The following is a 21,943-nucleotide window of genomic DNA, read 5'->3' as shown; positions in this document are numbered from 1 at the left end:
ATCTTTATTTTTAGAAATTAATCCTAGGGATTTGTTCTGAAAAGCAAAGTTGAAACATTTTTAAATATTAGGTATAAAAAAATTTTTAGTTGTAGGGCCATTTCACAGTATTTTGTCCAAATGTAGAGTCTGCAACATGACACTTTTTTTTGCCATGACTTTTTAATTTGCTGTTTGATTAGCACAAAAATTTATTCTGAGTTAATCCTACCAACATATTAATTCAAAATAAAGCAATGTGCTAATCAAACAATAAATTAAATTGAAGACTTTTGAAACTATTTGAACAGAATGTATTTTTCAAAATTCATTAGTTTTTTAACAAAAATGCTGCAAATGGCGCATTTTAATCTCAAACCATGTTTTTCTTATTTTTGTTCAAAATGGCTCACTGATTTAATTAACACACTCAGCCCTGGCTATAGAGCGGTAACTTACTGAATATACCTGCCTTCCCTTCAATATTCGAGTTGTACCGAGCCATTGCTTCGGTCACTTGTCTGGTCAGTGCTAATTCTGTATTAGCTACCAGTTTGTTTGGCACTTTTGGCTTCCTTAAGAAGTTTTACATCTCCAGCTCAGTCACTCCTATGCCAGGCTGATGAGTGCTAATAAGCACGAAACTGCAGTCCTGGAATTGACTGAGCTGACGGTGTATTTCATGTACACTGTATATGGTCTTAATATTTCTCCCATCTTAGTACATGATCAAGAGGAATTAATAAATTATTAAAAAATAAAAATAGTTAACGTTTTAGTTATCTTTTGGAGTATGATCAAAGCATCTGTTTGTTTAATTGTGCTTACATTTTCATAAAATTTTAGTGCATATTGTAGAAAATAATTACAATCAGTTATAGTAATATTTTCTGTTTGGCTTTATAATTTTTATTCCAAAACTATTGTGACATTTATAAAATATAAAATTAAAAATGTATGAAGTTTCTCAAATTTTCTTTTAATTTGTTTTAGAGTATTCTCATCAACTCTCCTGTATATTATTAAGGCAGTTAAAAGACTAAAATTACAGTAGTACCTCCTTTAAGGAAATTTTTAATAATATATAAATAAATATAAAATAGTAATAGCAAAATTATGTAAATAGTAATAATAAAAAAATATAAATAATAATAAAAATATATAAATAATAATAATAAAAATATTTAAATTGTAATAAAAAATATATATAAATCATAATAGGGCGATTCCTTGGGTAACTAACTGAAATTTACAGAGCAAAACAATAAGTATTTTGAAACATAAACCACAAAATATTAACTTTTAAAAAGATATTTTCTCCTCGCTTAGTGTACAAAAAGTACACTAAGCGAGCTGAATTTTACAGTGTAATTGAATTTCCAAAATACATATTGGGTGATTTTAGAAAAATTGTTAAAAGTTTGGTAACTGACTGACATGAATGCAACCTATGTGAAAAGTAATACTGATTCAATAAGAGATTTTTCTGAAAGTAGAAGGAATTTTTATTAAATTCAAATCAGGATCAAAGAACAATGAATAAACTTTCGGCCTATGGCATTTCAGTAGGAAAATATTGCTGCAATAAAGAATTACAGTAATTAGAACTGCTTGGTAGTTGACTGACTTCCCAGTAACTGACTGATGTTTCTGAAATTTTCCAAGTATACTAATGCAAATGTTTAAAATTAAGCAGCAAAACTAATAAATAAGTTTACATAAAAGGCAAGCAATAAAAATACATTTGTTAGATTTGATACAGTGGACTCCGATTAATTGAATCAACCGCTAAATGAATCAAATTGCCAAAAACAAAACAAAAGTCAGCTTTATTGAACTAGCCGCTTTATGGAATCAAAACTGTTTAGAACAAATGGGATTCATATACTCGGCGACCAGTGTATTGCTAAAATAAAGATTTACAGTATTTACGACAAGTTGGTAATTCTCTGACAGATTGGCAATTGACTGATATTACGAACATGCAACACAAAATATCTATTTTAAAAATAATTTAAGAAAAAACATTTTCTCCTAGTTTATTGATTTCTTCAAGCTGAATTTAATGGTACAATTGAATTTTTAAAATGTATTTTAGATGATTAAAAAAAAAAGTTAAAAGCATGGTAACTGACTGACATGAATGCAACCTGCGGGAAAAGTAATATAGATTCAATAAAATATTCTCCTTTGGAAGCAAAAGGAATTATTGATAAATTTTAATTGGTATCAAAGAAAGTGAATAACTTTCTGGCATACGACATTTGATTTCAAAAATATTACTAAAATAACAAAATTAGAATAGCTTCGTGAGCTAACTGACTGACATTTGTAAATTTCCTATCCTAACATAAAAAATTCAGAATTACTCAGTAAAACATACAAATAAGTGTACACAAAGCAAAGCTTTTTTGCTTTTAGGGCTAGACCAAGGGACCTTCAGCCTATGAGGATCCCCAAAATAATAGGCTATACAGAAAATTACTACAAAATATAGTTTTGATATGCTAAATTATGATTTTAAAAGCAAGGGCGATATAAAACGTATATAGAGATTGATTTTTAACATCAAAATAACGATTTTGTGCTACCTAGTATTTTGTTAAAGTAGTTTACACCCTCAGTATACTCTCATTTCATATACTAGCTGTTGTAAATGAAATGACAAAAACTGTAAGCGATTGCAACTTTGCTGCATTTCCTTCTGTGTATATATATATATATATATATATATATATATATATATATATATATATATATATATATATATATATATATATATATTAGGGCTCGACCGATGGCACTTTTTGGCCGATGGGCCGATGCCGATTGTTGGCCGATTGTTCAAAGAGGGCCGATGGCCGATTGTTTTCCTCCAAATGGCCGATGGCCGATGTCGTTGGCCGATGGCAAAAAAAAAAAAAAAAAAAAATCAAACAGAAATAAATTGATAACGAATAAGGAATTGTAAATTACAAAAAAAAATCGAACTAAATTTTTATTTTACGATCATCCAATTTATACTTCACAAGTTTTTTCGGCACATCTGTACATGCATATGTACCTAAGAACATATAGATGACCGAAATATCCATTTTGAACGCCTCCTCAGTTAATTATCGCGAATTCTTTTGTGATGTCTTCATGCTAGTGGTGCGACATCGATGGCAAAACATCGATGTTTCAGAACATCGATGTTGGAAATTAAAATATCGATAGTATTGATATATCGACCAAAAAACATCGATGTTTCTGAACATCGATGTTTTAAAACATCGATCGTTTTGTCAATATTTAACATACATTTTTTAGTATACTACACTACAAACTTACATAGATGATAATCTCTAACAAATGTATAATAGTATCTTAATGGATCAGGGCATTGCGTCTAATTTAAGCAATACAAAAGAATACGAACCCCACGAATATATTGAAACTACTGAACTGCAAATCATAAATACAATTTAATAGGAATAATTTCGCAACATCTTGGTACTATAATAAGACAAAAAATGATAAGACATGCAACAATTAATACAAACTAGTTAAATCTGCGAAAAAATATATCATAGCACTTACAGTCAGTTGTATGATGAGAAAGAGTTGTGCAAATTATATTAAAAGTACAAAAATTAATTCTGACAATTATTATTAAGAGCAAGAAATATGTTTTGAACTGTTAGTGCAAAAAAGTTAAACACAAATTGTGAGTAATTGGTGGACGGCTTATTGAGGGTAGACGCAGTGGCGGATACGAGTGAGGGGGTCATAACACCCCCCCCCCCCAACCCGCAACAGCATTTGAATGTTTGCTCGAAAAATTAAATCTTGATCGAAACCGTAAGAAGTGTATACAAGGAGGAGGGGGGGGGGGTCATGACCCCCTCCTCCCATCAAAATCTGCGACAGTACTTTGTAATCTGTTTCAAGGTTCATTGCATTTGAGTAGGGTGAAAATGACTGCTTGAAAAAAAAAAAAGCCGGACCAAAACCATAATAAGAAACAGTAAATAGTTCTCTATTTTTTTTATTTGGGGGGGGGGTACTAACTGTCACTTTTCTATTTATAGCATATGTATTTAAAATATGTAGACAGTAAAAATAGCTTTTCTCGAGACAGTTAGTCTGCGGCGCTGAGTTCAGGAGCCAGTATAATGAGAAGTAATAAAGAAGTGTCTGACTCCCGTTTGCTTTTATAAGCAACAAATTTAATCAACGATAGTTTTTGCAAAACCATATCCAAAGCTTCAGGCATCGCTTCAATCGATAAAACATTTGAGTCCATAAATGTTTTTTTTTTCTGTAAAGTCTCTATAGATTAGAATTTCTTTCTGTTATAATTTTTAGATAGTTCAGTTTTTAGTCGTGCTGAGTTTATTTTTAAATGTGCTGTAAATAGTTTATTAGTTTAAATCAGCGTTTAGGATTCATTATCGTGCAAGAAATGTAAACTTTGAGTGCGTTGTTAGCGCAAAACCTCATTATACGTAGGTTCTCGCAGTGGTGCCCACCTAGGCAGTGGCGGATACAAGGAGAGGGTCATAGGGGTCATGACCCCCTCCCTAAAACGTCGACAATATTATCCGATCGCATTGTATTCAAGCACTTTATGGATAAAATGTAAATAATTTCCGTTTTTGTTTCAGTTTTTGAATTAATTTTACAAGCAAATACTTGAAATACTACTTCTTATTTCAATTGTTTATAAAATTTATTCGTGAGGTTTTTGTCCTATTAGGTGCCATATCCCTGACCGATGTGGTATTTTTTAAACACCTAGGCAGTTTCAGAAATTTTTCTTACCAAAAACCATAAGTTTATTCGTGGAGGAGGGGTGAAAATCACTCTTTAGCATGAGCCCCCTAAAATGTTAGTCTGTATCCGCCCCTGGGTAGACGATAAGTAACCCCCAATATTTGGTGTTTAAGCGCATTTCTCTTTTCGCTGACTATTCCACCAGGCAGAGAAAAAACTCCTTCCGATGAAACATAAGTCGCCATCACTATCAAATACTTCGACACAACTTTTAACAGTTCTGAATTAGTACAGTTATAATATTCACCGCAGTAATATATAGGATTCTCCTTTAGTTTAAGAATTGGAGTCTTAGAATCGACTGCAAGAACTGACAACAAACTACCATTGTCGAGTTCTTCCAATAGCTTTGACCTCTTCCTCACCCTCCAGTTATCTTTTACCATCTTGTAGTGATCTTTCCAAAAATCATCCTTTACACAGAAAAAACGATATTTTTAAATGTGCACAAATAAATGACATTTTTGAAGCAATTCCATACGTAAATTTAATTACCTAGCAAGAAAGTTGGAGCAAATTTTACTATAACTTTTAATTATAATACAAAAACATCAACATCGAAACCAAAACATCGATGTTCCGAAAACATCGAAAGTAAAACATCGATGTTTTCAAAACATCGACATCGATGTCGCACCCCTAAGCCTTCATGCGCGTAAACTTGCATCACTCAAAAACGTTATGAAATAGTAAGTTGAAAACTCATTCGTACTAGTATGATCTAAAAGTTCGAGGACAAGTTGCATAAAACCTTACCCTGAATAGTTCACATTATCGAAGCACATCTATCTACAAAATAGTCAGCTTGAACGACTATGCACTTCTGCCAACGTTTGTATAGCTTTTACAAGCACTCCTGGAAGAAATTTTTCGCAAACTCCTGTAAGGCCTCTTGCGTTGCTGCTTTGACTTCATCGTGGGTAAGAAGGCAACTTTCATGTTGAGGATGCACGGTTCGATTGGTCAATACTCTGGTATGACAAACAAATAACATAACGTTTCCTCGAACTTAGCTCTGTTTGACTTTTACCTGTTCCCAGCAAAAAACCATTTCCATGGACGCCGCTTTCTTCCGTCAGGAGAAGATAAAGCTGCATCATAGAAGGTAGCGAAAAATGGCTTCCAGGAGTGTTTCCAAAAGTTATATGAACACTGGCAGAAGTACGTAGCCCCTCAAGCTGACCTTTTGAAGGTGAATGTGCTTCGGTAATGTAAACTATTCTGGGTAAGGTTTTATACAGCTTGTCCCCAAACTTTTGGATCGTACTACGTATCATCTGTATAGGGTTAAGCTTCTCCTTTTTTAACTGCTGTATGATGAAAGAGAAAGAACAACAGACAAAAATAAAAATGAAAAAGGAAGAAAAACAAAGAGACTGTTTAATAACCAATTGATTTGTTTTTTTTAATTGAACATATAACTAAGATTTCAGTAATATTGTAATGATGTATGGATTTAGGTACATTAAACATAGTTAAAAAAACATTAAATTATGTTGTTTAATCATTCAAATAAATAAATAAATAAATAATAAAACTATGAAACCGTCAACAAATTACGCAATTGAAGTGGAAAGATTGCACGTAGACATTTTTTAGTCATCAAACTAAACAAAAAAGCTAACAGATAAATTACAATATTAAATCAAAACAGGAATATTTTTATATTTATTTAAAATTTATGAATAGAAAAGTTTGCATTTTTCATAAATGCTATAACGGTGACATAGATTTTGCTGAAAAAAGACATAGCAGTGGCGCCGACTCCATGGGGCCTGAGGGGGCCCAAGCCCCCTCAAAAATATTTTTGAGGGGGCAGAGCCCCCCCAATAAATCAAGAAAATTATTAGTTATATTATGCTTTCTAAACTCATAAATTTAACTTTTATTTTCTTTCTTTGAAGATAGCTTTTCTTGTAAAATACATTCAGTAACAAGTTAAAACAAATAATTATTGCGGTAGTAAGCAGGTTAACTGAAAACGAGTGGAATGAATAATGATAGTGTTACGGTGCTGCAAGCACACTTAGAATTTGTCCCAGTGCGCGAACTTACGGGTCAAGTCTGTTGCTGGTGGGCAGCGATGCGACGCGCTCATCTAAGTGTTGCTGATCTGGAAAAAATATACGAGGGTTTGATTTGTATATTAAATGAGAGGCGTGATAGTTTTGAATACTTTTGAGTATTGTGTTTAAAAGAAAAACCTTCGCAAAATGAACAAATTCAACATCCTTCGTTTCCTCAGAATCGACGGATACCAAAGAAGTATGAAAACAACGAAGCCACACTTTCAAAATCCCAAAGGGGCCGTGGTAGCCCGATCGGTAAAGTGTCGGATTCGGGGCCGGAGGGTCCTGAGTTCGAACCTCGATGGTCGAAGATCCACCGTCGTCATTAAAGGGGACTGGGCGACGTTAAATATGCTCGTGGTCTCAATGTCCTCCAAGTGAAACAATACCTCTGGGGGTGCTAGCACCAGGTAGCTATTAGCTCCTGGACTAGTTCTAAATTCTCATTAACTGTTCAATCCGGTGATGGTGCTGCCATCTATCGGTATATAAAATAATGGAGGCAAGGCACTTAGTATGCAGTCCTCGACATAAATACAGTTGAAGTCAGTTGTGACTCTGAATAGGAATAGGAAATCCCAAAGCACTACAAGGCAATACATTGATGAGGTTTGCGAAATGGCGCAACCTGCATTATCGGGCGGTTTACATCAACTGAACACCCACAGGTTATTGCAGTTGAACAAGAGTGCTTGCTTTTGTTAAACAGAGGTGAAACAAATTTTGAAAAATCAACTGCATTTCAAAAATGACCTAGACATTGAGAGACTTGCGTTTACATATGAGTATGTTAGCCGATATCACTAATGAAAAAAAAAACAAAAAAAACTGGTCTTAAAAAAACATGTGTAAATTAAATTACCTTTTTACAAAAAATACTGTGCATGTTTGTATTTATTTTTTCCTTTTTTCAAAGCCAAAAAATGGTTTAGGCTTGTCGAGTTTTCGGGGTTCTAATGTTCATTATATAACTTTGAAATGCTTTAAAATTCACTATTTTTCATCTCAATTTTAGAAAATTTCCCGCTGCAAGACCCTCCGGTATGCCCCCCCCCCCCACACACACACAATATATTTTTTTTAGTCCGCGTCTCTGGGAGTGCCCTTCTATGCAAGTCAAGTGCCCTACCTTTTTCAATGCCTAGCTACGGCACTGCACGACTCCCCGTAAAAATGAACAAAAAAATTTCTCTTACTAAGACAAGTGACATGATCTAGTTGAAACAGAAAATTTGTATACCAATTTTTAGATTGTTTTACTTTGAAAACGCCATGTCACATTTGTTTGTTTAAATTATACACACCAGAAAATATGTAAATTGGCATTTTCAAGGAACAAAAATCTGACCTTTATTGGGGGGGGGGGGGAACCTCCGTGGAAGTACATAACCCCCTAAGCCCCCCGGTGATGTCTAGCCCCCTCAATAATTTTTGCAAGTCGGCGCCCCTGAGACATAGCCATGAAAAGAGGGAGGTTCTTAAAACGCAGCTACAATAAACAAACTCAATATTTACACCAAGTTAATAACTGAATACATATACTACTTGATCTAATGTTTGCACACATAATATTGAAGAATTTGATTGTTTAATCTTTTATGAAGCTTTACAAACAAGTTCAAATTATTTTTTTCAATTAAGCAATAATTTTCTGAAATTTAAAAACTGCGTAATAGAAAATCCTTGAAACTTTTCCATAACAAACAAAAGTAACTTATTCATTGATTTTATATAAATACATAAAAATACTTACTTACAACAGAAAAAAAATCGATCGCTATTAAAGATCCGAAAAAGATGGCGCATTACGAAATATAGGTGAAACAAGTATGAGAAATACGCAAAATGACATTTTTTGACCGAAATAAATTATCGCTAAATATTTAAGAAATGCTTGAAACGACGAGGGAGGGTTAGGGGGGGGGTCACCCCCTGATTTCGGAGTAACTCACACTTCGGCCCCAACCTCGGCCTCGTTTTTTTAGTACAGAACCGCTACCACCAACGCCTCGGAAAAGTTTCTGAATCTACTTCAGTACTTCTGAAGAAAAAATTCAAAAGTCCCATTGATTTCCGAATTATGCCACCATTCGAAACGTCTTTAATCAATTTCTTACATTAATGCTCTAAATTCTTTCTAAACAATAGATAAAGTTTGAAAAAAAAATCTCTAATTTTATGAATGGTGTTAGTTTTAAAGAATTCAGAAGTGCAACTAGAGTTTAATTTCAAAAATTGAGGAAGTGGGAGGAGAGGCCTCGCAGTGTTCTCGGAAATTCAAAAAACAGTCGTAAAAAATAGAGTTCAAAATAATCATAAATATTCAGCAGAAAAACCCTTTCAAAACTTGCACCCGAGTTTTTTTTGACGTGTAGTGGCGGATTTAAAATATAGCAAATGTTGCAATTGCGCGAGAGGCCCCATAACAATAGAGGCACAGTAGGAGTTACAAAAATGCTTATGATAAATGTTCTACAACTTCTGTGATAGTGAAATAGGGCCCCAAAATATATTTCGACGGGCCCAAAACTTGTAACTCCGCCGAAGCGATACAGAAAACACTGCATTACTGTGATTCATATGACAAATATCGAAAAATTAAAAAATACCGTCGGTTCTACGGGAATCTAATGACACAAAAACCGGTTTTGCCATTTCATATTTGTTTCCATAGTCTCCAATTCGGCAATATATCACCAACTGATCGTCAGTCTGAGAGGCTATTTTAGTTTTGCATTGAAATAAGTGATTAATGACTTAAAAAAATGCGTAAACAGGCTTTTCAGAACACCCGATCGAAAACAAAAAGGGAAGTGCACAACTGGAACGTACGCACACCTCACATGCGAAATTTATCCTTCTACAGCTTACCATTTTTGAGTTATGACTTCTAAGAAATACGTACATTCAGCTGCAAGAAACAACGCAATAATTAACTTGTTTGGTAACTGAATGCAGTATGAAAAACTCTTTCAGGGGTGACTAAAATGGAAATTCATACTGAAATTTAATTAAACAATTTTATATGAAAACAATAACTCCCTTTACTTTGTATTAAAAAGTATAACAGCAAAGGTCCTTTTTTCTTTTTTTGTCAAAAACATCGGCCAATTCCATCGGCTTTTCGATGCTTTTAAGGCCGATGGGCCGATGTTTCCTGCAAACTAGCATCGGCCGCCGATGCCGATGGCTAAATTGTTGAACCATCGGCGCCGATGCATCGGTCGAGTCCTAATATATATATATATATATATATATATATATATATATATATATATATATATTTATTTATTTATTTTTTTTTTGCAGCATCTATAAATGTGTTTAACCAAATGTCTAACAGCCTTAAAACTTGTAAATAAAATTCTACGCAAAAGCAATTAAAATAAGATTTTATTTTTTTCTATCAGTAACATCTTTTCCCCTCATGTTTTTTTTTTTTTTAATTGCTAGAGGATTTGAAAATCTTTTCTTTTTCTTTAATATTTAAAAATAGATCACATCCTTGTAAAATTATTGAGCTATAAAAAGTAAACGATTTCTATTTTTTCTAACATTATGGACACTCATATTATTGAACACGTCCTTTTATCAAGAATTTCACCTTAGCCTTTCCTCTATTATCGTCTAGCACTCTTGTTATAAAATATTGTAGATCACAAGAAACTCCATATGTTCTTTACTAACAGTTACTTCCCATATTTCTGAATTTTATTCCTTCTTATGAAAATTGTGATATTGTTACTTTATCATTTTGGCTGTTCTGACTGTAAAATGCTTTCCTCTTTTGTTTTGAATTGATGTATTTTTTAAATACTAAGCAATTATTTTTGAAATTTAGGCTCAAGCGCATTGCTAAATTATGTAAGAATGAATAATGAATAAAATTAATAAAATATGTTATCATTCTTAAAATTTAAGAGGGTTGGGTTGTTTGATAAAACTTAAAGAGAGGGTAAAAATAAAATCATTCCGTTTTCAGGAGTATTAAATTAAATACATTGCAGCCACTTTAAGATGTTTGTTAAACAGAATGTCAGTCAGTTATCAAAATCAAGTGTCAGTCAGTTACCAAGGAATTTTCGGTGTTCCGGATGTAAACTTCCAATTCTACTTATTCAGCAGCATTTTTACTTTTGATGTAGGCAGAGAATATGAATTTTAGAAAATTTCCATCAATAATTTTCACGCTGAGGGGAAAAAGTTGATTTTTTATGGTAATTGACTGACATTTATAAACTATTTTTAAGATTGTTTCTGAACGAAACACTATAAAGATATTTATTGATATAAGCTTTCAGCATAAAACTATATTATGAGTCCAACAAAATACACTAACCTTCTTTTATTTTAGTTAGAATTTGTCTAAGAAAAAAATTTGATTAATACTTGTCAAATTTTCCTCGAAACATCTGGAAAAGATATAGGCATTTGTTACGGCTTATTTTCAATACGAAAAATTATAAATTAAAATTTAGTTTCTTACACTTTAAAAATATATATTTCAAGCTTTTAAATGGTATACAATACTTGTGATTATTGAAATTTTGATGCTCCGGTCGACATTTTCGTGGAATTGCCCAATAATAAAAATATATAAATAATAGTAATTATTTAAAAAATAAAATCTAGTTGAGGGGGAATAATCAAACTGCAGTTATTTTGTTGTAAATTGTGCTAAGCCAGTTCTGTCTTTTAAATATTATGAATACTACTTGTTGGATGTTTTGCATTTCAAAATAAGATGATTCTAAAGAAGTGATAAATGAAAGTTATTTTCTGTCCCTGCCTTTTGTTCGGGATGACACTAAACGTACAAACATTTTTTTGAATCAAAATCTGTTTAAAAGAGAATTTTTGAAATGCCTAATTAATTTTTATTAACTCTTTTACATTTATTTTCAACTCGTCATTTAGGCAGAAAATGAGTTAGAAGAAATATGCTCTCAGCTAAGTGATTCAAGCAATCAAAATGTTTTGGAAGATAATCAGGAGTCATGTCCTATTTGTCTGGAAACTATCAATTATGATTTTTTGAGACTGGAGCATTGTGGACATGCATTTTGCAGGCAGTGTCTTCTGTTGCAATTGGAGTCCAAGTCCATTCCTGTCAAGTGCATTAAAGAGGTACTTCTAAACATTTGTTTGGCATTTGTATTAGGCTTTTTCTATTTATGAATTTGAATGAAACTTTTGTAAATGCAGTAGAACCTTGATTATTGGAAATTTTTTTATCCAAACCCTCGTTTAACTGCCGTCTGTTTGCTGAATGTTCATTTATTTATTTATTAAAATTTTATCTATTTGGAAAATAAACATCACTTCAGGTCCACCAGAAGCAACTGCCATTTTTGCAACAGATTCAAATTATACATGCATTTATATCACTTCTGCTTTTTTTCTCAAACCCACCCAGTAAATTTTAGGAACACTACAAAATTCAATTTTTTTAAATGCCTTATTTTAAGAACAAAAATTTAGTTGATTGTATTATTAATGATGGAATAAAGATTAAAGTTCACCGTATTATATGTTATTAAAATTACTTGTATTTTCCAAATTTTTTAGAGATGGGAACGGTTTAAAAAAGAAGTGAGTTCTGTGAAAATAAGCTTTTTTATGGATGTCTTTTAAGAGTTCTGTTAAAAAAATCTATATAAGTAAAACAAGGAATATATGTATATATATGTATGTGCATGTGCGCGTATGTACCCAATACAAATCCACAGTTTGCGTAAAATCCCGCCCAAATTTGGCAGGGAGGTACTTGGGCATCCGAGAAGGAATGCATTGTTCATTAACATGATTTCTATGTATATTATCTATGAAATTTTATCAGCATTAAACTAAAAATATTTTAACTATGAAAATCGATAAATGCAGAATTTTTGCAAATTTTGTAGGAACAGTATTAATGAAAGAGAGCTTTTCTTTAAAAAACTTAAATCTACTTTTGTTGATAAAAGTAATTTTTGAAAATACTCACAAGCAAAACTTAAATTACAATAAAATCCCTCTAACGCGGACACTAACGGGACAAATTTTTTTGTTTGCAGTAGAGAGGTGTCCGCAGGACAGGGGTTTAATAATGTTATTTGCAATGGAACTTGGGAATTAATAATTGTCCTCATAAGAGGGGTGTCCGTTAGGAGGGGTTTTACTGTATAAAGGTTTTTTTTAAATTGATGTTTCCATTCGGGAACGTTGACATTCAAAAGGCTAAAAATATGGTCAAAAAGCATCTCAAATAAGTAAATTCTTAATGTTTCAATAAGATAACTGAAAATAAAAAGTCTAAATGAGAATCTTATCCCATTAAAAGCGAAGCAAACAAACATAGGTGAAATCTTTGTACCTTTGGATAAAATAGTTGAGTGCATCAAGAAAAAGTACTAGAAAAGAAGTAATAAAAAAACAATATTTTCACTTTTTATTTTCAAGGGAGAATAGCTTGACTTATTTCACAAGCAGCAGTTTTAAATTTCCAAAAAAACTACTTACTAGATAACAGACCTCCCCTCCCCTGGTATTTTGTAGTGCAAAATGCCAGGCATTGCCATAAAGTACAAAGAAATTCCAAGAGTCGACTGAACATCGAACACAAAATGGAATATCCATTTGATGCAAAAAATGCAATTCAATTGCATCCGAGTTCGATTTCATCACTTGTAAGAACTTTATTATTTAATTTATCAGAGTTTATCTTAATTTATTGAAGATTTAAAAAAAATAAAGATCTTTAGTCCGGCGACAGAATACAGAAAAAGAGGAATTCTAATACTCTGAAAGAGTAGTGCCAACGACGCCAGTGTATTACCCCTGTCTCTTATTACCCCAGCCTCCCCTATTGCAATTTCTTTTTCAAAACATTGTTGTGATTTTTCTGTGTGTTTGTACTTGAAAAAAATAAGAACTCATTTTCTATAAAAAGTGCAACTTACACCCCTCCTCTCGTATTGGAAAGTAAATGGTAAACGCCCATGACTGACTTACCCAAAGTACACTTTTACTAATGATAATTTCTGTAAAAATTTTAAGCAGATTGCATTTGTAAAAAAAAGCAAATAGTTGCTTTTTTAGGCAGGTAAAAATAAGATTCACAAAAATAATGCTTAGTAAAAACCAGGGCTGCAGAGTCTGAGAGAATATGACTGACTTCTTCTCCGGCTCCAGAAATATTCAAACCTTCGACTTCGATTCCTATACCCCAAAATCGGCTGGACTCAGATTCTTACTTCATTAGCACGGGCAGAGTTCTGGACTTTGACGGTAAATGGCAAACTGTAACTCCTGCTCTTAGAATTTTAAACCTTCAATTTGCATCCTTGGTAAAAGCCAAAACAAACAGTGCTTAATAAAAATAATGACTATTATTATTTTTTTTAATTTGGTTGTTACTTATTGTGCTATTAAGAAAAAAGTTCCAAAACAATTGCAGTTCTCTGCAATATCACTTCTGATTGCACAATGAAGTATAGCTCAGAGCATTTTTAGGTTTCTATTTACACAGTAATCCAATACAATTTTATTTTCAGAACTGTGGCAAATTTTTGTTTTTGGAAGATATTAAGAAGATATTGTCAAGCGGTGGGCAAGATCTCAAAAAGTCATTTTGTTTAGCAGCTGTTCAGTACCACGTGAACAGTAATTTAGATAAACTTAGCTATTGTCCTACTCCTGATTGTCCAATGCTCTATCGTCGATCTAATGAAACTTTAGCTGAGTTCAACTGTCCACTGTGTGAAAATATCATCTGTCGAAAGTAAGTTATTTTTCATTATTCACGCTGTTTGATTGGTTTGAAAAATATTGGTCGAACATTTGTTGTCTATTTAAAATTGCTTGATGTTGTGTTTTGTGTGCAAACTCTTCAAGTAAAAATTCCAATAAAATGTAAAAATTTAAAAACCAATTCCATTAAAATAAAAATTAAATTAAAATCCAGTTGCTCTCGCTCCTGTAAAAGTTATTCTTTTCTATGTTATTCTATTGCTTGGGCAGTCAAAATTTAGTTGTTTACCATTATTTTTAACACTTCTCCTATATCTTATTGTGTAGTTGGACTTGTAGACCCCTAATTTTGCCGCTCTCATTCGAAAATTTAAATTCATTTGCCTCCAAGTTGATTCAAGAGATTCATAAAAATGGTCATTAGTCTTTATCAGTGTCTTTAAATAAGAAAATTTTTAGAAAATAAAATTAATCTAAAGTATTAACTAATGATGTTTAGGACAGCGGTAAAATGTAGAAATCAGGAAATTTTCATTTGTAAAATTTTAAGAAGTCCAAAAAATGTTGTGAATTTTTCAATATTTGCAGAGTATTTTAAAACTTTGGTGATTACATCAAGTAAGTTAATTACTGAAAAAGCTCTTATTTTCGCAAAGCTCTAGTTTTCACAACGACGTCATAATTACAAAACTGAAATATTTCTCATGGTAGATTTTTCATGTTCATGTAAAATTTGTGAAATTTTTAGCTTGCGAGATCACTGATATTTTCCTTTTTGCGAAAATTATGATTCGCAAAAGTAATTTTTTTAACAGTATTATGTAAGTTAATTTAAAACTTCATTTTTATTATGATTATTTTATTTATTCTTTGTGAACTCAGTTTTAGTATTTAATAAATTATTGGTAGTTGCAACAGCTAACTCTTAAGACAATTAAATGCTTGATTCTTTATTTGTTTGTAAAATAAAATATTTATTTCAAAAAATATCAAAAGTTATATATACATATATGCATATATATATATATTCAGTTTAATGGTTTTCTATTCACCAGTAGTTTTATATCTTTATTGTCGCTAATTCGAAGATTATTTCTTTTTGGAAAATTTGCAATTAAAGCTTTTTTTAACATTTCAAGTAATTGAACTATTATTGTGTATCATAACAGATTTTTCAGAGAAAAAATAAAAATTTGTTTATACAGTTGAATCTTGATAACTCGAAGCTTATAACTTGAATATTCCTTTATATTGAAGTTTTCGTTGGGTCCCAAACTCTTGAGACTGTTGTGGAAGCTTCCCATCACTCGAACTACCAATAACTTGAACGTTTTAGCCGATCCTTTGGGACTTCGAGTTATTGAGAGTTGACTGTATGTCAATTTTTGCCTATTTAACATTTCTGTATGGTTTGTTGAAAACAAACTTATTTTTGAAACTTATAGATTTATGAATGTATTCAACAATAAGAATGTATCAAAATAGTAAAATATTCCATTTAAAACATCAATGAAGAAATATTTCATTAAAATTATTTCATCTGGAGTCATGTATTTCTAAACTCTAAATGTAGCAGATACATAACACTACATAAATTTCATTTCTGTGAAGTTGAAAATATTGGCAGACATATATTCTTTTAAATATGTTTCAAAAGAAAAACGAAAAATCATCAGTTTGGAGTTAGAGAGACTATTTTAATTCTTTTATGCCTAATTTTGATCAAACTGCCGCAACTAGGAGAGTATATTCAGTAAATTACCGCCCATTAGCCAGGGCTAAAGATATCTTGCCTCGCGTTCAATCTTCGAGTTGAACTGAACCATTGTTTCGGTCACTCGTCTGGTCTGCTAATTCTATATTAGCTACCAGTTTGTTTCGCACTCTTGGCTTCCTTAAGAGGTTTTCCATCTCCAGCTCAGTCACTTTCCTATGCCGGGCTGATGAGTGCTAATAAGCACAAAACTGCAGTCCTCGGCTGGAAATGACTGAGCTGGCGGTGTATTTCACGTAGGAGAGTATTGTTCAATGTTTGAATTTGCTCTGTAACAATTCTGGCTGCATGATTTGTCTATCCTTGGTATGTTTGAATAATGTTTATTGTTATCTTTTTATTCTGATGCATGTTATTTATGCTTTAAAAATTAATATTGATTTTTGTGATTTTGTGATTCCAGTTGTCAAACACTATATCATCATGGAATGTCTTGTGAAATGTATATAAACAGCAAAGAAGATTCTGATTATTCATTAAAAGTATGTTGAACTGCATTTTTTCTGCGGGTTTGGATCATTATTGTTAATTATTTTTCGGGGTTGAAGTAACTTACTAAGATTATTCCTGTACTTTTGTCACCATGGAAATTGAAAAGTATTCAATATTTAAAAAGATTAATGTGAAGCCTTTTTATCTCTTCTTATTTTGGAACTCGATGGGAGTCATATTCAGATGTGTAAGGAGAAAAAACAAAAAAGTAGATCCATTTGATTCTCTGTTTATTGATGTTTCAGTTAAATCAATCTCATTCATTAACACTCCACCACAGAAAAAATCTTATATTGGGACTATATTGTTTGCTTTTTTTTTACTTACTAAGATTATTCCTGTATTTTTGTCACCATGGAAATTGAAAAGTATTCAATATTTAAAAAGATTAATGTGAAGCCTTTTTATCTCTTCTTATTTTGGAACTCGATGGGAGTCATATTCAGATGTGTAAGGAGAAAAAACAAAAAAGTAGATCCATTTGATTCTCTGTTTATTGATGTTTCAGTTAAATCAATCTCATTCATTAACACTCCACCACAGAAAAAATCTTATATTGGAACTATATTGTTTGCTTTTTTTTTTTTAAATTTTTATGATGTATTTTTGAACATATAAGGTTGAAAACAGAATGCCAGTTTTCTGTCTTTAGTCGAAATTCCATCTTTTTGTAAAAGTTTGAAATGGAGTCCGGGCAGAACAAGATAAAAGTAAAAAAATAATAAATATCTGAATTCGAGTTAAATGTGGAGGAATTTTAAACAAATGAGTTTTTTTTTAATTTGATTCGTATGCTTATAACAAAGAACCACTATTCACTACCAAATGATAAAAAATAAAATTTATTCTTGATTAACGTGACACAGTTAGTTATAGTATTATTTCTTCAGCAATGGTCATAGTTATTTCGATTTTCTATTTCAGAACACTTTTTGTAGAAAATAAGTGTTTAGTTTTTAAGTATGAAACTCTGAATTCAATCTTTTTATTCATTTGAACATTTAAGGGGAGAAACCAATTTAGGAGGTTGAAGTTTTAATGTTTTTCTTGAATTTTTTTTACAGGAAAGAAATAATCAGAATGTGTTAAAACTTAGAGGCTATTTTATTCATTTTTTGAAGTACACCTTGTCATTTTTCCAAATCATTTCCACTAGAAACAGTGGAGTAAAAAGCTGCTGTCCATGGGCGGTCGTCATCAGACCTTGTTGCTGGTGGGCATTAACGAAGCCACAATTTTTATCTGTAATCATTGCAATTTTTCTTTCTCATAAACAACATATTTCCTCAGAATATGAACTGAATTGTGATAAAAAAAAAGTTCAAAGCTGCATGTTCTTGAGGTGTTTGATTACAATGTTATGTTTTCTACCATTTTTTTTTCACATTTTTTGCATAAAACATTTTTTTTTTATTAATAATATCATCAAAGAGTTAGGTTCATATGGAGTATAATTGAATAAAGAATATTCACGCAAATTTTCAGAACAATTGGTCAATAACTCTTTGGTCTAGAATGCCTACCAGTTGAAAAAAAGTTGTTTCGAGAAAAATGCGTTTGAGAAAAAAATGCTGTGAATTTTTTCGAATATCCACAGTCACTTTAAGTGCTCATAGCATTGAACTAATCAGAATTTTTCACTGAAATTTTGGCAATATATTCTTGAACAGTCTTACTAACATTTTATGACATTAAAAAAAAGTGGATTTTTGCCCCTTCTAAACTGGTTTCCCCCCTTAAGCAATCATCATAGTTATTTATATTTTCTATTTCAGAACACTTTTCAGAACTAATCGGAATTTTTCACTGAAATTTTGGTAACACATTCTTGAATAGTCGTACTAACATTTTATGACATTAAAAAAAAGTGGATTTTTGACCCATCTAAACTGGTTTCCCCCCTTAAGCAATCATCATAGTTATTTATATTTTCTATTTCAGAACACTTTTCAGAACTAATCGGAATTTTTCACTGAAATTTCGGTAACACGTTCTTGAATAGTCGTACTAACATTTTATGACATTAAAAAAAGTGGATTTTTGACCCATCTAAACTGGTTTCCCCCCTTAAGCAATCATCATAGTTATGTATATTTTCTATTTCAGAACACTTTTCAGAACTAATCGGAATTTTTCACTGAAATTTTGGTAACACATTCTTGAATAGTCATACTAACATTTTATGACATTACAAAAAAGTGGATTTTTGACCCATCTAAACTGGTTTCCCCCCTTAAGCAATCATCATAGTTATTTATATTTTCTATTTCAGAACACTTTTCAGAACTAATCGGAATTTTTCACTGAAATTTTGGTAACACATTCTTGAATAGTCGTACTAACATTTTATGACATTAAAAAAAAGTGGATTTTTGACCCATCTAAACTGGTTTCCCCCCTTAAGCAATCATCATAGTTATTTATATTTTCTATTTCAGAACACTTTTTGTAGAAAATAAATGTTAAGAGCCATTCCATTTCAGATCAGGCAGGGTCTGTCACATGACCATCACCGATTTTTTTTGAAAAAATTACAGTAGTTACAACTAAGGGACATATGAAATATCCCAAAAGGATTTTGCAAGAAAAAAGTTTTTTCTTCAGTTACAGCCTATTAAAATTCTGCACAAAATCCGCTATTTTGGAAAAAACCGGCAAAACACTCCATTTGAAATGGACACTATTTCAAAAGTATTTAACCTATTCGAATAATTCTTTTTTCTAAAAATAAATAAGGACCCATATATCCTCTAGACATCATTTTTGAAAGTTAAGTTAGATTTTTTGATAAAGAAAAAAATTCATTTTTGCCGCGAAAAAACTGCATTTTTACCGATTTCATGATTTTTTTTCTCCATGAAAAAAAAGTTTTTTTTACTAAACGGAGATGGCAGTCTAAAGCCCTTATATGATAGTTTCATAACATATTTTATTAGAATCCTTGGATGCATACAGCCTCGGAAATAAAATTTAAAATTTTGAAAATTTTCAAAAATTAGCGATTTTTAAAGTGATTTTACTCAAAAAACCCATTTTTTAAAAATCAAAAAATTGGCTCATTTGAACCCCATATAATGCTTAACAAGTGGGTAGACACTGCATCCAGTATTTTTTCGCATAAAATGTTTTATGATTTTTTGAAAGTGACCTTATCGCCCATGGCATGCATGTAAAATAAAAATTTCTAATAATTTCAGTCACTGAAAATCTGATCATATTAATGGATTAATGCCTAATAGCTACAATGATGGTGCACTTTATCGGCAGCAAATAAAATTTTACTGACTTTTAATAATATAGCAATATCAAACCGCTTTTGATGAACCAGTCAATTCGTCTTTTTGTAAGACTCTGTGTGTAGCCTTTAGATAGAAGAGCCTTTGGTGATTATATTAATGACTAATTCAGTGGCTCCCAAAAGCGTTCGTACACCTTGAAATTTTGTAGTAAAACCAAAATAACGCAAAACTGAATTCGAATATGAAGTCCAATTTCTTTTCACATCATTCCTATGCCATTCTGCAGTTTTTTTTTTTTTTTTTTCAAAATATCTGATGACTCAGTCAATTCGCCTTTTTGTATTTGTTATATAAATATATTTTTCTGTTGATCAGCGCCAAATTGTTATGGGAGCTGAGCTCCCATACTTCCTTATTTGTTTTACTCGAATTTTTGCATTTTTGACCGAATTCAGGCCACTTAAGCATTAAAACAAGTTCTGAAGACCATAGGGATCCTGCACTTCTTTTGTTAGAAATTGGATCCCTGGCTATAATAGTCACCTTTAGTGAGATCTGTTTGGTTACCTCAACTTACAACCATGTTCAATTGATTACTTCTCTCATAAAACAGGTGGGCTTTTTAAATTCTTAAACTACAAGTGAGTTTTACGGTTTGAATTTAATATAAATATTCTTACGTATAAAAGTAATCATACGAGGTAGGATCCAAAAATTATGTGACAACATTTGCCAATGACAACCAAAGCACGAAATTAAAATTAATCGTTTTAAATGCATTGTATTGTTCTTCTCTTTGATGATTTTCCGTGACTGAAATTATTAAACATTTTTATTTTACATTCATGCCATGGGCGATAAGGTCACTTTCAAAAAATCATAAAACGTTTTATGGGAAAAAATACTGGATGCGGTGTCTATCCACTAGTTAAGCATTATATGGGGTTCAAATGAGCCAATTTTTAGATTTTTAAAAAATGGGTTTTTTGAGTAAAATCACTTCAAAAATCGCTAATTTTTGAAAATTTTCAAAATTTCAAATTTTATTTACAAGGCTGTATGCACTCAAGGATTCTAATAAAATATGTTATGAAACTATCATATAAGGGCTTTAGACTGCCATCTCCGTTTAGTAAAAAAAACTTTTTTTTCATGGAGAAAAAAAATCATAAAATTGGTAAAAATGCAGTTTTTTTGGCGGCAAAAATGAATTTTTTTCTTTATCAAAAAACCTAACTAAACTTTCAAAAACGATGTCTAGAGGATATATGGGTCCTTATTTATTTTTAGAAAAAAGAATTATTCGAATAGGTTAAATACTTTTGAAATAATGTCCATTTCAAATAGTGTTTTGCCGGTTTTTTCCAAAATGGCGGATTTTGTGCAGAATTTTAATAGGCTGTAACTGAAGAAAAATTTTTTTTCTTGCAAAATCCTTTTGGGATAGTTCATATGTACCTTAGTTGTAACTACTGTATTTTTTTCAAAAAAATCGGTGATGGTCATATGACACTTTTCATACCTGCCTGCCTGATTTGAAATGGAATGACTCTTAAGTTTTTATGTATGAAGCTCTGTATTCAATCCGTATATTCAGTTGAACATTTAATTTGGGACTTGTCCCCTTCTAATTGTCAGTGTCCAGTAATAACAATTTTATTAGTAGCCATGTTTTTTACACTTAAGTGCTAGTGAATATGTTTTTTTAACTTATAGATGTTAGTAACCTAATTACATTAATTTAAGTAATATAGTGTTTTAATAAATTAGTTCATAAAAGTAGCATCTTGATTTTCATGGATAAGATTTGACCTAATACTTTATGCATTTTGTACACTTCA

The 21,943-nt window shown here is 31.4% G+C and overlaps 1 protein-coding gene across 1 annotated transcript in view; it reads left to right on the top strand.

Annotated features, from left to right (window-relative positions):
• LOC129230554 (uncharacterized) overlaps window positions 1–21,943 on the top strand; it is a 50,918-nt gene that overhangs the window by 7,850 nt on the left and 21,125 nt on the right. Inside the window, exons 4-6 of the mRNA XM_054864958.1 lie at window positions 11,784–11,993; window positions 14,402–14,628; window positions 16,775–16,853. Of these exons, the coding sequence (XP_054720933.1) occupies window positions 11,784–11,993; window positions 14,402–14,628; window positions 16,775–16,853 (516 nt within the window). The remainder of the gene's footprint in view (window positions 1–11,783; window positions 11,994–14,401; window positions 14,629–16,774; window positions 16,854–21,943) is intronic.

Source organism: Uloborus diversus, chromosome 9, assembly GCF_026930045.1.
Source record: "Uloborus diversus isolate 005 chromosome 9, Udiv.v.3.1, whole genome shotgun sequence".
Classification (NCBI taxonomy): domain Eukaryota; kingdom Metazoa; phylum Arthropoda; class Arachnida; order Araneae; family Uloboridae; genus Uloborus; species Uloborus diversus.
The sequence above is the reverse complement of the archived record's forward strand: the minus strand, read 5'-3'. Positions and strand labels throughout refer to the sequence as shown.